This window comes from Dromiciops gliroides, chromosome 1 (genome assembly GCF_019393635.1).
Source record: "Dromiciops gliroides isolate mDroGli1 chromosome 1, mDroGli1.pri, whole genome shotgun sequence".
NCBI classification, from domain to species: Eukaryota; Metazoa; Chordata; class Mammalia; order Microbiotheria; family Microbiotheriidae; genus Dromiciops; species Dromiciops gliroides.
Window position 1 is genome coordinate 241,349,031 of NC_057861.1, and position 14,847 is coordinate 241,363,877.

The 14,847-nt window shown below is 37.9% G+C and overlaps 1 protein-coding gene across 3 annotated transcripts in view; it reads left to right on the forward strand.

The window, feature by feature from the left end:
* Positions 1 to 13,578, forward strand: part of PSMA8 (proteasome 20S subunit alpha 8) — a 34,801-nt gene extending 21,223 nt beyond the window's left edge. For all 3 annotated transcript variants that reach the window (XM_043977655.1, XM_043977654.1, XM_043977656.1), the window contains 5 exons: positions 458 to 582; positions 4,574 to 4,696; positions 8,603 to 8,722; positions 8,862 to 8,924; positions 13,486 to 13,578. In XM_043977655.1, coding sequence (XP_043833590.1) covers positions 458 to 582; positions 4,574 to 4,696; positions 8,603 to 8,722; positions 8,862 to 8,924; positions 13,486 to 13,578 — 524 coding nt within the window. The remainder of the gene's footprint in view (positions 1 to 457; positions 583 to 4,573; positions 4,697 to 8,602; positions 8,723 to 8,861; positions 8,925 to 13,485) is intronic.
* The last annotated feature ends 1,269 nt before the right edge of the window (positions 13,579 to 14,847 follow it).

Genomic DNA, 14,847 nt, shown 5'->3' on the forward strand with positions numbered 1-14,847 from the left:
CATCTTCGCCAATTTGTAGGGTTGCATTCAAAGAGTTATTTTAATTTTTTTGCTATTTGTTGCATACCTTTAAATAGTCAGAGTCTGTAATTCATTTTTTCTTTTTTTTGTAATTCCTTTTTTCTTGAAAAATTTCCATTAAATAATGACTCTTACACTTTTGTCAGTTCTTGAAAATCAGGATTTTATCAGTGTAATTGGTGCACGCAGATTTCCACTCCAGTTTTTTCTACCTTCATTGACTTTATTCATGCAAAAGCTTTTTTGCTTTTATGTAATAATCATTATCCATCAATTGTATATTAATAGAATTATTTTCTAGTAATGAGACTTACAAAGAATGTGTAAACCCCACCATCCTAGCAATCTTTAAAAATAGGTACACTTTTACCAACACTGCCAAAATGATTTTCTTTAAAATGATAGCACTTTTAATGGAGTACTGGATATTTTGCAGGCTTGACTGCTGATGCTAGAATAGTAATTAATCGAGCCCGTGTGGAGTGCCAAAGTCATAAACTAACCGTTGAAGATCCAGTCACAGTGGAATATATAACACGTTTCATAGCAACATTGAAGCAGGTAAGCACCTGTCTTATAACAGGTTTCCATCACATCCTATAATGAATAGTCCCAGATTACCTTTCCTCATTAATAATAACTAGCACTTATATAGAGCTTTAAGGTTTAAAAAGTTCGTTACAAGTATTAACTCATGGGGGCAGCTAGGTGGCGCAGTGGATAAAGCAGTGGTCTTGGATTCAGGAGGACCTGCGTTCAAATCCAGTCTCAGACACTTGACACTTAACTAGTTGTGTGACTCTGGGAAAGTCACGTAACCCTCATTGCCCTGAAAAAACAAATAAAAAAAGAAACAAATATTAACTCATCCTCACAACAACACCGAGAGGTAGGTGTTACTATTATCCTCATTTTATAAATGAAGAAACCGAGGCAGACAGATGCCGTGGCTTGCCCAGAACTATACAACTAGGAAGTACCTGAGGCTGGATTTGAACTCCAGTTTGGAACTTATTAGACCTTTATTCTATCTAGTTAATTCCAGGCTCTATGATGGCAAGAATTTTCTCTAATTTAAACTTTGAATCTCCCCCCAAAAAAACCCTAGAATAGTGCAGAAGCTATTTGATAAATGATTGCTTAATTGGATTAAACAGAATCTCCTACCAATATTTTCAAGCTGCTTTTTAGTCAGTGCCATCTGGAAGTCCTGTGAGCATCTGCATCTTAGCATGTCCAAACTGGAACTTTGTTCCCCCATCCCTCACTTCCCCCACTTTTTAAAATTGAAGGCACAGGGGGCAGCTAGATGGCGCAGTGGTTAAAGCACTGGCCCTGGATTCAGGAGTACCTGAGTTCAAACCCGGCCTCAGACACTTAACACTTACTAGCTGTGTGACCCTGGGCAAGTCACTTAACTCCCATTGCCCCGCAAAAATAAAAATAAAAATAAAAATAAAATTGAAGGCACAGGGGCAGCTAGGTGGCGCAGTGGATAAAGCACTGGCCCTGGATTCAGGAGTACCTGAGTTCAAATCTGGCCTCAGACACTTGACACTTACCAGCTGTGTGACCCCTGGGCAAGTCACTTAACCCCCATTGCCCTGCAAAAACCAAAACAAAACAAAATAAAATTGAAGGCACAACTTATTCTTCCCTTTTCTGATTCACTTTTGATAGTCATTTGCCAGATCTAGTTGATTCTGCCTTTGCAATATTTCTCTGATTTACGTGACCCCTACTCTTAAGTTCAGGACCTCATCCGTTGTCACCAGGACAACGTTAGTTAGTGTTAGCCTCTCTTAGTCTTTCCCTTCTCTGACCTATCTTCCGCGCAACCTCCAAAACAATTTCCCTAAGGTATAGATTTGAACATGTATACTCACCTGGTACTCCCGAATTTTGTAGCCTGCCTTATAAAGCCCCAAAGAGTACTGAATTTAGAGTCAGAGGACAGGATTCTGTGCCAATATCTATCTGTGGACAACTCACCTCTCCTAGGTAAGTCTTTGTTTTCTCATCTATATAATGAGAAGATTGGTCTCAGTGACCTCTAAGGGACCTTCTGGCTTTAATTCTTCTATCCTATAATCTGACTCCATTTAATCCCCTTTATGTACTGGAATGCCTGACTTATTCCCTGTTCTCCAAACCTGGCAATCCACATCCTGTTTACATACTTAATTCTTGCACAGTCTGATGCTGTCCCTGGAATATAGCCCTTCCTCTCAATCGCCTATTGGATATTTCAAAATTTATGCCCCTGAGTCATCTCCAACTCAGTTTATACAAAACTGACCTCATTAGTCTTCCCTCTTTCATGCTTGCCTTTTTTTAAAACAGCTAGCACCATCCTTCTAGACTCCCACGTTTGTAAACTGGATGTTACCTTTACTCCATATATCCAGTCAATTGCCAGATCTTGGCATTTCTGACGGTCACAGCTGCCTCATTCTATCTACTTTTCATACAAGCACTTTATATAGGGCATCATCACTTCTTACTTAGATTCTTACAGCAGCTTTCTAATTGATGTCCCTGCATTAAGTCTTAGCCCACTCTAAACTCTCCTACACTGCTTCCAAAAAGATGGTCCTGAAGTACAGTTCTGCCTATGTCACTTTTATTCAGTAAACTCTAATTGCTCATGAGTGCCCCTAATATGAAATAGAAACTCCATTGTTGAGCTTTTAAAGCCCTTTACCAGCTTGTCCCATCCTATCTTTTGTCCTAGATGGAGATCCACTCCTCCCCCACCCCCTCACTCTGTGATCTAGCCAGATTGTCTGCCTTTCTGTTCCTCATTACAGTACTCCATCTTCTGTCTCTGTGCTTGGCACTAACCATTCTCCATATTGGGAATGCGCTCCCTCTTCTCATAGAATTGTCGCCTCTTCCTTAAAGACACAGCTCAAGCACTGCCTTCTGGTCATTAGAGGCAACACCATTTTTGGTGGGGCAGTGAGGGTTAAGTGACTTGCCCAGGGTCACACAGCTAGTGAGTGTCAGGTGTCTGAGGTTGGATTTGAACTCAGGCCCTCCTGACTCTAGGTCCTGTGTTCTATCCACTGAACCACCAGCTGCCTCTTGATAGAAATGTAAAGTTTATTAAGTAGAAGGAGGTATTGGTTGCTTCTGTTTTTACAATTTGTATTTATTAAGTAACAGCTCAATCTCGTAGACATTTAAAAAACCAGCATGTAACTAAATTTCATTCCTTCTCACCCTTATAGTATTGTTGTAAAGATGTAGTCCATTATTACTTTTGAATCCTCTAAGTCCCATGAAATCATGCTAAGTTTTTAGAAAGAAGTTCAAGAATCTTTTGGGTATTGTTGGGGGGGTTTTGCATCATCATTTAGGAAAAGAATTAAAACAAGTCATGTTTATAAATCTCTCCTACTTTGTGCATAGAGATATACCATATAAAAGATATAATGAAAGATAGAGAAAATAAAGATTAGTCCTTGCCTTTGAGAAACTGATCATCTGTAACTCTTAAGTAAACCAGTTAAACTCTTTGGACCCCAGTTTCCTCATCTGCAAAATGGGGGGGTTGGACTAGACATCCCCTGAGGTCCCTTCTAGCTCTAAAATACTGGTCCTACATTAATAGGTTCTTAAGTGTTGAAGGAATTCCCCAAAAGGGAAGGCATTATGGTGTGGAGGAGGCAGGGAAGGTTTTGTTAGGAAGGTGATAGAATAAGAGTTTATTTTAAAACATTTAGGAAGAGCCTCAGTGCATAGAGAATTCACTTTGTTAGGAATTCACTTTATTTGAGCTTAGGAGACATTGCTACGGGGGATGCAAGATGCATCTTGTCCTGAGCTCATTGTTCCAGTTTTCATGGTGAGCATTTTACAACTCAAAATTCAGTGAATGATACAAGTCAGGGCTGAATTTATTGTTTGTTTGTTAATTATTTATTGTTACAGAGGCAGCAGTGGATAGAGAGCTGATCTTGGAGTCAGGAAGACCTGAGTTCAAAACCAGCCTCAGCTACTTACTAGCTGTGTGATCTTGGGCATCACATAACCAGTGTCTGCCTCAGTTTCCTCAACTATAAAATGGGGAGAATAATAGCACGCACCTACCAGGGTTGTTGTAAGGATCCAGTTAGGTAAATTTTACAGTACTTAGTAAGCATAGTGCCTGGCATATATTAGGTACTATGTAAATGCTGGCTATTGTCATTGATTTCTAGATTTAAAGTAATGGAGAAAATGTTAATGCAGATTAGAGGTGTGTCATAAACTTTTTTTTTCCTTTTTTTTGCAGAGCTGGCTGTTAAACATCAGCATATATCTGCTTAACTATCATTGAGAATGTGTTTAGCTTTTAAAAATGAAGCTTCTTCTGAATGTTTACCTTCTCAGGAAGGGGGGAGAGGAGGGAAGGATAGAATTTGAAACTCAAAACTATAAATATGTTTTTAAAAATTGGGGGGGTGGGGAATGAAGCTTCTTAATTTTTTGTATGCAGCCAGAAAGTTGCCATCTGTTAACAGGAACTTACTAAGACTAATAATTATGAAAACCTTTTCACCTGCAGAGATATACTCAGAGCAATGGACGCAGACCTTTCGGCATTTCTGCTTTAATTGTGGGTTTTGATGATGATGGTATCCCAAGGTTATACCAGACTGACCCATCTGGTACTTACCATGCTTGGAAGGTATGCATTGCTTTCCTTCATTTAGAAGTAGAGGGCATTCATTCTTCCTAAGTCTTTGCACATTGTCACTTGAGGATGCACAACAAAGCTCTCTGTCATGTCAGACTATCAATCGTGACTTGAATGCTTCCAGAAGAAATGCCTGCTCTTCACTGTAGCACTGTGTACAGGTGGCTAGAGAAGTCTCCTGATTTATTATAAACATGGTGGTTTCCCTTTCTTTTGATAAAGGGGGACAAAGTATGAGAAATGTGAAATGTTTGTGGATGGAAAAAATCATTATGAATTATTAAAGAACTTGTTCTTTAGAGAGACAGACTGCTATAAAGGGGAGAATACTGGCCTCAAATCAAGAGACATGAGTCCAGTTTTCTCTATTGACTGGTACCAGCTGTGTGATCCTGGTCAGGTCCTTTACCTTCTGTCCTTCAGGCACATCAGCTATAAAATGGGGTATAATGATATTCCTGCTTACCTCACAGGGTTGTTTCAATGAGTGTTCTTTATAAACCTAAGAGTACTGTATAAGCAATAAGATAATGTTAGAACAAATCAGAAATTGTATTGTAGGTGCTTGATGTTATCATACTTTTAAAAAGGATTTATTATAAATATTGGAATTGTTGGAATCAGTTATACCTACTTTGTATCTGTTTACAATTTAATGAAATTAATTTACATAAAATGTCATAACAACTTGCATGTCAGTCTTCTCCTCCCCATCCACCCTTCTCCAGTCTCTGACAGCTGACATAGTGGTTTCCAATGAGGACCAGCTGAGTTCAAATCTGGCTCTGTCATATACTGTCTGTGTGAACCTAGTACAAGTTACTTAACTCCTTTAGGCCCCCAGGTAACTTTTTAGGACTTTAAGTTGCAGCACAGGTGTTGATTTTCTTAATAGAGGCAAATATTTATTAGGAGTATTCTACACAGTTTTAAGTCCAATCAAAAAGAAGACTTTGTCAGCATTCATTGTCCATTTAATTCCAATTTATTTTTCCTCTTCCATGGTCATAACGTGTGGTACCTTCAGAAGTTGGGCAGAGAGGAGGATTTAGGGGAGAACAGAATGAACTGTACTTTGAATGTGTTCAGTTTGAGATATCTGTGATCACATCTACGGGGAAATGTCCAGCAGGCTATTTATTAGAGATGTAGCACTGCAGCTAAGAGATATGAGGGCTGAATATGTAAATTGGAAAATTGCCTGCATTGAGGTGACAGGTAAACTCATATGAGCTATTGAGATTATTGAAAAAGATGATGAAGGGGGCTCAGGGCATAGCCCTGACTGGGCATTATTCACACAGAGGGAGTGTATGTATGAGGATTTTTGTGGATATAGCAAAGCTGACAGAAGGGTTGGTCAGTCAGGTTGAAAAGGAAACATGAGAAAGCAATATCATGAGAACATATGGAGGAGAGGATTGGGGTGCGGAGGGGTTGCCAGTCCAGTAATTCTCCACAAACAGTATATATAGCAGGAAGGATGACAGCTAAGAAGAGTCTACTGAATTTAGCAATTAAGCATTGGCAACTTGGGTGGAAATATCAGAGTCAGTTGAGTGATCAGCACTGAAGTCACATTGCCAGGGACTGAGAACTTAGAAAAGGGAGAAGGAGGGGATGATTGAGGGGATAAGTTACTATAGGGGACCAGAGACCAAGAGCATAACTAGCAAGGAGAATGGCTCCTACCACTTGTTGATCAATTCTCCAGATGATAAGCCCCTCTTGTTTCTACCACTTGGCTACCACAAAAAAGTAGGGCTATGCATGTTTCAGTTTAGGTGGTGCAAGGGATATAAAGGCCTCTAGTCAGGAAGGACCTGAGTTCCAGTCCAGCCTCAGACACTTACTAGTTGTGTCACCCTGGGCAAGTCATTCAACTTATGATGCCTTCATTTTCCTCAACTATAAAATGGGGATAATAATAGCACCTACCTCCAATGGTTGTAGTAAGGATCAAATGTGGTAATATTTGTAAAGTATTTAGTACAACACCTGTCTCAGTGCTTAATAAATATGTGTTTCCTCCCCTTAATCCTTCACAAGATCAGTCAACAAGTATTTTTAAATTTTGTGCTATATGAGATATATTAGGGATATAAGTACAAAGAATAAAACAATCTTAAGCTTATCGATTTAGAGCTAGATCAAATAACTTATAGAGGCCATTGAGTCCAAACAACCCCCCTTGTTACCAATGAGGCAATTGAGACACAGAGAGATAAAGTAATTTGCCCAGGATCAAACAGATAAGATTTTATTTTGATTTTGAGATAAGATTTGATCCTATATCTTCCCATGTGCCCCATCTAGTAGAACACCCTGCTTTTGGTGTATGGGACTTTTGTTATTTACCATCTCAGTAAAATATGCCTGACCCTAGGATTTCTGAATCAAAGGATTTAGATATTTTAATAGCTTTTTAAGCATAATTCCATATTACTTTCCAGAATGTTTGAACTATTTCACAGCTCCATCGACAGTTTGGAGTATTTATACAGCTCTTCTGTCTTTGACTGTTCTTACCATTTGTCATCTTTGCCAGTTTGTTAATTGTGAGGTAAAAAAAAAAAAAACAAATGTATTTTGATTTGTATTTATTTTATTATTAATGATCTGGATCCTCTATCTTTTTTTTGGGGGGGGGTGAGGCAGTTGGGGTTAAGTGACTTGCCCAGGGTCACACAGCCAGTAAGTGTCAAGTGTCTGAGGCTGGATTTGAACTCAGTTCCTCCTGACTCCAGGGCCGGTGCTCTATCCACTGTGTCACCTAGCTGCCCCAATCCTCTATCTTTTTTTAATCTCAGTTTTAAGTTTTGAATTCTTTCCCTTCCATCTCCCTTCCCCACCCTTTGAGAAGGTAAGAAAAACAAAACCCATTACAAATATGCATAATTGTATAAAACAAATTCTCATATTAGCCATGTCCAAGAAAAAAAAAAGGAAAAATAAGAAAATACCTGCATTCTTGAATCCATGAGCTCTCTATATGTAGATGGATAGCTAGTTTTTATCATAAGTCCTATGGAATTGTGGTTGGCCATTGTGTTGATCAGAGTTACAAGGTCTTTCAAAGTTAATTATCATTATAGTATTGCTCTTTTTATATAACTTTTTCTCCTGCTTCTTCTCACTTCACTTTGCATCAATTCATACACATCTTCCCAGGTTTCACCATTTATTATAGCACAATAGTAGTCCATCCCATTCATGGACGTCCCCTCAGTTTCTAATTCTTTGCTATCACAAAAAGAGCTACTATGAATATTTTTTTACATTTCAATCTTTTTTTTACCTTTCTTTAATCTCTGAAGTATAGATCTAATAACTGCATTACTAGGTCAAAAGGTATGCACAGTTTAACTAGCTTTGGGGGCATGGTTCCAAATTTTTTCCAGAATAGTTGGAGAAGGACACAGCTCCATCAACATTAGTGTACCTGTTTTCCTATATTCCTTCCAGAATTTGCCATTTTCCATTTTTGCCAATCTTAAGGGTTAAATGTGGCATATCAGAGTTGTTTTAATTTGCATTTTTCTAATTATCAGGGAGTGAGAGAATTTTTTTCATATGGCTATTGGTAGCTTTTGTTTCTTTTTTTTGTTTCTTTTGTTTTTTTGTTTTGTTTTAAAAAAAAAACTACCTGGATCTTCTTTCATATGGTGATTAATAGTTTTTAATTCTTTTGCAGGTTATTTGTTCATATATTTGACCATTTAATCAAAGAGGATTAGTGAAGTATGAATTATTAAATAAAACATTCGTTAGTCTTTTTAAGTCTAAAATTCTAAGTTTATTCTATGTACAAAACTCTTAAAGCTACCTAGATTCAGTAATTGGAAAACAAATGCATTTATGTTGCAGTGATATTTGTAATTATCTTTTCTTTTTCAGGCAAATGCAATAGGCCGCAGTGCTAAGACTGTTCGTGAATTTCTGGAAAAAAATTACACAGAAGGCACTATAGCAACTGACAGTGAAGCTATCAAATTAGCAATAAGAGCCCTGCTAGAAGTAAGAGATCCAGTACAGTGCTTGCTCACAGCAAATGGCCTTCAGAATAACTTGCTTCCCTCTCCCCAACTTGGAGGTTCATTAAAATATAAAGTGTTTTATGGAAACACTTCTAATATTGTACTTTTCATCACTCTAGGTTGTACAGTCGGGTGGAAAAAACATTGAACTTGCTATCATAAGAAGAAACCAGCCACTGAAGGTAGAAATGACTGATTTTTTTAAAAAGGATTTTTTAACAAGGATTTGAGATATAAATCTCCTGACAGAAATGGTCCTCCTTGACACCTGTACACCTCAATTAAATGCACAAATGACCCCTAACATCTGGTAATCCCTTGTGACATGACTCCTGTTTTCTTCTGCTGATGCTTTCAGCATTACTACTCAGTCATAATGCACTCAGTTGTAAACAAGCTATATTCATCATTATAAGTGCTGTTAAGAGCTTGAAAAGAAAAACACAGGAAATATGTTTGAAAAAATTTTTTTTGTATCCAGACAATTGGCATATAGCTCTGGGGAATACTGTTCATAGTGCCTGGCACATAGTAGGTGCTTGATAAATGTTAATTGATTAGCCATAAGAACTCCAGGAAGTTATTACATTGTTTTGCCATACCTACTTGGTAGAGCTTTGTTGGTAGCAAACCCTGTGATGCTAAGAAGGTAGGTGACTCAGTGGATAAAGCACTGGTCCTGGAGTCAGGAAGATCTGAATTCATAACTGGCCTCAGACACCTATTACCTGTGTGACCCTGGGTATGTCACTTAATTTCTCTTTACCTCAGTTTCCTTGTCTGAAACAATGGAGATAATAATAGCACCTATATCCAAAGGTTATTGTAAGGATAAGATGACATTTGTAAAGCACTTTGCAAACCTTTAAAGGACTGTATAAGTGCTGGCTATTAGTATTTTTAGTTGATGCATGACAGTCCTACTTCCCTTTATCTGTCCTATTGTAATGATTGGAATGATGCCACCTATTGGAGACTTACTATAGGAAAGCTCCACCATGAGGAGAATGCCTCAGAGGGCAAGGCCATGTGGCTTTTCTTTTTTTCTTTTTTTCTTTTTTTTTTTGTTTGCGGGGCAATGGGGGTTAAGTGACTTGCCCAGGGTCACACAGCTGGTAAGTGTCAAGTGTCTGAGGCTGGATTTGAACTCAGATACTCCTGAATCCAGGGCCGGTGCTTTATCCACTGCACCACCTAGCCGCCCCCCATGTGGCTTTTTTTTGGCGTCAGGAAGTGACGTTTGCTGGTGGGAGGAAGAAGGGGGGAGCCTGGCGCTCTGACTCTCTTTCCTGAGGACGCTGGTGGAGAGCAGAGCTAGAAATGCGCTCTCCCTTTAATAGATAGGAATATAGGCCTTTTCTTCTCTCTTTACCAAATTCTTATTCTCCTTAATAAATGCTTAAAAGTCTAACTCTTGCTAAAGCTTATAATTTATTGGTGACCACTCATTAGATATTTTAGACAGACTAGCTAGAATTTTAACCTTAACACTACCTTGCTTTCTGTCATTGTATACTTTTTAGAAGATGAAAATAAATACTTAGAATATTTTAAACTAAAATTTTCTATTATCTTTGGGAAAAGTAGAAGCCAAGGCATAGAAAGGTTGGGGTTGTGGAGACCTAGAAAGGAGCCCACTTGGGCTGGAACATAGAGTATCCATAGTATATGAGACAAGACTAGTAAGACAAAATTTTAATTGCCTTGTAACTAGTGGTTCATGCCAAAAAGTCTTAGAATAGACCCAGGTACTAAATAGTAGAATTATCTTAGACTTTTAGATTTAGATACTGTTGAACTCTTTGAAAATAATGAAATAATCATAGCTAATCAAAGCAGTTTATGTAATGTTATTGTTCAATCGTTGCAGTTGTATCTGACTCTGTGACCCCATTTGGGTTTTTCTTGGCAGAGATGCTAGAATGGTTTGCTATTTCCTTCTCCAATCATTTTACAGAGGAGGAAACTGAGGCAAATGGGGTTAAATGACTTGCCCAGGGTCACACAGCTAGTAAGTGTCTGAGGCCAGATTTGAACTCAGGAAGATGAATCTTCCTGACTCCAAGCCCAATACTCTACACTACCTAGTTTCTCCTTATTGATAATTAATTACCCTACCCTTAAAAACAGTACTCATCTGGCCTCAGACACTTGACACTTACTAGCTGTGTGACCCTGGGAAAGTCACTTAATCCCAATTGCCTCACCAAAACAAAACAAAACCAGTACCTAATTCTTTTAACTTTAACTAAAACCAGATTCCCTCCCCGCAGGTTTGGTATGTTAAACTAAACTTCATAATTGTCATACCCTTGATCCTAGACTTTTCTTCCCATTTATATCCACTGTACTGTATCCACGGCAAACCACTCCAGTTTTATCATTTATTATGCAGTTGAATTAGGGTCATAATCTATAGAGCTGGAAGGATCATGGGATCCTAGATTTAGAGCTTTAGACCTTGGAAGGTCATCTAGTTCAACCCATTCATTTTAGCGTCAAGGAAATCAAGACTCAGAGGGATTAATGCTTTGCCCCAAGTCAGGATTTGAACCCAAGTTTTCTGACACCCAGGTCCAGAGTTCTTTTCCATTATACCAAATGGCAAAGGATTAAAAGGTCATTTGCTTCCAAAAATTGCTATCATTGAAGAGTAGAGAATTAACCTATTTATTTATCTTAATTTTTTTTAAAGCTTTAGTCTAAAAAACATAAAATACAAAGCCATTGCAACAGGTTTTTAGATTAGCTTTCATGTTATTGTAGAAATTAAATGACGACAGCAAAGAGAAGATCCTGGAGTAAAATATTTCAATAGAGTCTACATGTTCAATAATCTAAAAAAATTAGTAGCAGAATCCACCAAATTAATACCAGATTCCTACAAAAGAAGCAAGACTTTGTGAAACCTTTTTATGAATATTAAAGAATAGGTAAAAATGATGGTCAGAGGAGGCATCTAGGTGGCTCAGTGGATAGATCACTGGGCCTGGAGTCAGGAAGTTTTGTTGTTCAGTCATTTCAGTTGTGTCTGACTCCTGGTGACTGCATTTAGGGTTTTCTTGGCAAAGATACTGGAGTGGTTTACTATTTCCTACTACTTATTTTACGGATGACGACAGGGTTAAGTGACTTGCTCAGGGTCACACAGTTACTAAGTAGCTGGGGCCAAACTTGAACCCAGGTCTCCCTGACTCTAGGATCAGTACTCTATCCACTGAGCCACCTCGCTGCCTAGAGTCAGGAAAATCTGAGTTAAAATCCAGCCTCAGACACATACTAGCTCTGTGACCCTGAGCAAGTAGTCATTTAACCTCTGTTATTCTTAATCTACTGTAGAAGGAAACGGCAAACCACTCCAGTATCTCTGCAACAAAAACCTCATGGACAGTGTAGTCCATGGGGTTATGGAGAGTTGTGACTGAACAATAATCACTCTTGGTTGAGATGGTAAAAGCATAATATCCTTCTCAGTTACCCGAGTGGAAGGGTTTGTCTGACCTTTGGTCTTTGTATTATATACCCAAAGGCTATCATTGGGGGATGAACCATGGCATTGCAGGTGTTTTATAAATAAAGCTCTGTTGATTAATTAGTACAGTAAACAGTATTTGGCCATTGATTGGCTTCTAAGAGGTTGAGGGAAAGGGACTACAAAATTATAAACCTACGTGACTTGGAGAGGATGTCAGTACCCTCAGCAGGAAATGTGTATGTGTATATACACACGCACACACATAGACATACACATATGTACACATGTACATATAATACATATAAATAAATTATATGTGAAACCAACAGGAACAGAAAGAAATTCTTTTCTCTAGTTAGCTAGGGAATAGGAAAGTAAGTAACCTTTTTAAAAAAATCTTCTATTCCATTTATCTTGGGTTTTTTTTTGTTTTGTTTTGTTTTGTTTTTAGTGAGGCAATTGGGGTTAAGTGACTTGCCCAGGGTCACACAGCTAGTAAGTGTTAAGTGTCTGAGGCCGGATTTGAACTCAGCTACTCCTGACTCCAGGGCCGGTGCTCTATCCACTGCGCCACCTAGCTGCCCGCCATTTATCTTTATATTTATCTCCCTATTTATTTTTATCCTCTGTTAATTTATTTCCTGATAGAAATAGATGAAATATACTATACCACCTTAATAGTGAAGAAAAAAGGAGAAATCATGACTCATTCTCTAATGAAACAGGTTTTGAGTAGTAATAGTACACTATAACTAAAGCAATATAACAAAAGCAAGTTTTTTGCCTTGAATTGCTTTTTTACCTTTGACATTTCTGGGCCCGTTTTGGAAAAGAAACACTATAGGAATCTGATATACCATCATGTTAAAAGTGGGACATCTAAAACTTATAATTCATATTTATTTGGATTTTAAAAATATTTTGGGGAGGAGGCAGTTGGGGTTAAGTGACTTGCCCAGGGTCATACAGTAATAAGTTTCTGAGTCCAGATTTGAACTCAGATACTTCTGACTCCAGGGCCAGTGCTCTACCCACTGCACCACCTAGCTGCCCCAAAATTCATATTATTTTAGAATAATGGAATTCAAATATATTTCTATAGACCTTTAGGTATGATTGACATAACAAAAATTATTTCGTCTTTCATTTATTATTTTGCTATTGCTGTCATCAGAGTAGATCATTAACTTATGTATTTATCTGAATATTTGTTAATTAATCCAAAGCCCATGTGACAGATTTCTAAAATAAATTTTATTTCATTCCAGATGTTTAGTGCCAAAGAAATTGAATCTCAAGTTGTGGATATAGAAAAGGAAAAGGAAGAAGCAGAGAGGAAAAAATCAAAGAAGTCAGTCTAATGATATGTTCTTGAAGCACTTGATGCCATTCAGCAATTTGCCACAATTTTATAGAAAGTAAACTACCCACTGTGTTTGCATTGTTAAGTACACAATTTTTTTGTCTGAGCTTTTGGAACACAATTTGCAGCTTTTGTCAGCCATTACTATATAGAATCCTCAGATTTTCAGAAAAAGATAATCCCAGTAATAGTTGAAAGCAGTGGGATTTTCATCTAGATTTGTGGTTATATCCCACTCAGATTCTGAGACTTTTGCCAGATGTGAATTTCCTTAAGCATATGTTTGATACAGCAATTTGAATATGTAAACACAAAAAAATTGTTTGAAATTAAATATTCAATAAAGTGCTCAGCATTTGCCATCAGTTATGTGTGTTTCTCTCATGTATATTGTCCTCTCTTCCAGAGTCACCTTTATATTACGTTGAGTAGCAATTTTCTGAGTTAAATTAAAAAATTGTAGGATCATCATCTTTAGAATCAAGTCATCTCAAGGGGGCAGCTAGGTGGCGCAGTGGATAGAGCACTGGACTTGGATTCAGGAGGACCTGAGTTCAAATGTGACCTCAGACACTTGACACTTAACTCTCATTGCCCCACAAAAAATAAAATAAAACAAATAGAATCAAGTCATCTCAATAAGCATTTTTAAGTGCTTAATGTTTGCTAGACATGGGCTAAGCATTGGTTTTAGAGCTGGAAGGAGACCTAAGGACCTTCCAAGACCACAGACAGGTCCTTGGACTCTCTAGGAATTCTCAAAACATCCTAATTCAGTGTTATCAAAATCAAATAGGAATGGGGCCACTAAACCACGTAAGGATCCCTGCAGGTTGCACATCGACGTAGAAAACCACCTATTGACCTTAACTTTGTCTAATTGAATTTTTATTTATTTTGTTTTGTTTGTTAAATATTTACCAATCACATTTTAATCTAGTTGGGGGCATTTGAGAGTGTTGGGCCTATCGCAGAGCATGTTTGACATCTCTTTTAATAGAGGTCACCGCTTCCTCATCATTAAACATTGTATATTCTTCATTCCCCTTTGGATTTATCGTCTCCAACATGTCATATGTTTTAGGTGTCAGGGTAAGTGTCTTATGTGATCAGCACCTGCTCACTCAGCACCCACTCTGTGCTTAATGCTGTCATGGGCTTATGGAAGTACAAGAGAAATACAGAATATGGTCCCTAACTTCACTGGCCTCAAAGAAGGACTGAAACTAAGGAAGATTTACCTAACCCCTTGTTTTAATATGTATGA